We start from the raw sequence: 2,109 nt of genomic DNA, 5'->3' as shown, positions 1-2,109 counted from the left end.
GGTTGGTCATTAACATTTATCCTAATTGCATACTACATTTAATTTGTCTTCAGTACACAGTCAAATAGTTGCATCCTTGAAACAATGTGTCGTGAAACATTATCTCCTTGTTCCATCTCCCAGCAATCATATATACTCTACGATCACAAACACATTTTTTTTTTGTTGAAATGTTGTGAAGTTATAAAGAAAGGGATAGTCATAATCATATGGCTAAAACTCATGGTATAGCATTCCCGTGTATCTATCTGTGGAGAGAGAACACATTTGGAACATCTAAAGATTTGGCTATAGAGTAGATTGACATTCACATGAACTACTTAAAACGGACAGTGAAAAAGTAACAGAATAGTTTACAACAACAAAAAAGTAACAGAAACAGCTCTGACTTTTTCCCATAGTCTAATACAATGGATGAGACTCTGGGTTATAGACTGCCAGCCTTATTTGAGTTTGACTGATACATCTAATCTACTGACTAAATAATGCATACTGAAAATTCGAAACACATTTAGCTCAAAGCTAGAAACCCATTAGTCTCTTTATTTCTTCAATTTAACAAAAACCAAAATACAGAAAATTGCTGTAATTAAAAATAACAACAACAAAAACACCACATCTGATAAGCAAGAGATTAGCAACTAACCTATATAATAACATTGCAATCATTCACTTTATAATAACAAGCTAATTAAGACATTTTCAAATATTTTTAACTCTCTCTTAAGAAAAAACCATTTTTTTCATAATCTAAGAAGAAAAATACTGAGTTCAGGACCTTCGTTTTCGTCAGGGTTCATCATGTGAAACGCCTCAGAGTCACGACCCCCCACGACTCGTTCAAACCTACCTCTCATATACAACAACTCCCCAAGCTCCGTTCCACCACCGGACACGTCACTCGCCGTCGGAATAACTCCGGCTCCAACCGTTACACTCGACACGGTATTCAGCACGCGCAAATCCAACTCGGTGCACGCTCCGCCACGCGACACCGCGGAACCGTACTTCCTGCCGTTGCAATACATGGTCCACTTGGGCTCGTGGAAAAGCTTAGTCGTCCCCGAACGGTGACGCCTCTCGCACTCCAACGCGATCCTGACGAGCCCCGACGACATCTCTTTGCCTAGAGTTTCCGTTGACATGGCTAGGTCTAAGAGAAACACTGGTTCGGCTCTCGGACCGTCCTGGACTGAAAACGTGACGTGGCCTCTTCTGTGTCCGTACAAAGTCCCGGTGACCCTTCTCCCGAGGGAAGAGGATTTTCCGGTGATCAGCTGGTTAGAAACACCGGAGGAGGAAGGAGATGGCGGTAGGTTAACGAGGTTGATGATAGCACGTGAGAAGAAAGAAAGCTTCACGTTGACTTTCACTGTGTTTTTAGAGGAGGAGGTGAAGCTCTGGAAAGGTACGAGGAAGAGTTCATGCTCAGGGATGGGTGGGATCAAGGAGGAGGAGGAAGAACGAGAACGGGCGTGTAACCTACGCGCCGGAAAGGTCTCTGGGCTGATCTTTCTTGTGTTGCAGCTGAAGCTTCTTTGAAGAGCGAGTTCTTGGTGCTGCAACATTCTTTTATGATATGTCTCGAACCACTGAGAAATTTGGAGAACCGTTGATGTTTATAAAGAGAAAAGAGGTGGTTGAGGAGGGTGAAAGGAAGAAAGCGGCGGACCAAAGTGATTATGTATGAGTGTTCGAAGAGTTGTTGCCGTACGTTCTGAATGTATGTATTTATAGACCTTTTACATGTATATATAAGTATGTGATTATATTATTTATTGCCTATCATTTTCATTTGAATTACCAAAAAATTATATACTGTAGTTTTTTTTATTGGGGTTTGAAGTTGTCATGAACATAGAGCTAGTTTAACAAGATATTAGGGCATCAGATCACAAATTCTTAGAAATAATAGTTATGACTATTTATTTTTTTTCGGATTAAAAAAAAAAACTAACCAATCGCGGGTCGCTACGTGTCAGTAGGGTCCGTGAATAGTTAAAAGGCTCAGTAAATCAAATCCTTAGGCCATGATTTTCCCTAAATCCTTTTTTGGGTTTCTTAATTTTTTTTTTTTCTGATTAAAAAAATAAAATAAAAAAGTAACTA

The 2,109-nt window shown here is 39.9% G+C and overlaps 1 protein-coding gene across 1 annotated transcript; it reads right to left on the bottom strand.

Annotated features, from left to right (window-relative positions):
• Positions 1-623: 623 nt before the first annotated feature.
• Positions 624-1,670, bottom strand: LOC106395588 (protein MIZU-KUSSEI 1-like). The gene has a single exon (XM_013835998.3). It carries the CDS (start codon positions 1,566-1,568, stop codon positions 744-746), a length of 825 nt encoding a protein of 274 aa, XP_013691452.2. The 5' UTR covers positions 1,569-1,670; the 3' UTR covers positions 624-743.
• Between the last annotated feature and the right edge of the window lie 439 nt (positions 1,671-2,109).

This window comes from Brassica napus, chromosome A5 (genome assembly GCF_020379485.1).
Source record: "Brassica napus cultivar Da-Ae chromosome A5, Da-Ae, whole genome shotgun sequence".
Lineage (NCBI taxonomy): Eukaryota > Viridiplantae > Streptophyta > Magnoliopsida > Brassicales > Brassicaceae > Brassica > Brassica napus.
Note: the sequence above shows the minus strand (reverse complement) of the source record. Positions and strands in the feature narration are given on the sequence as shown.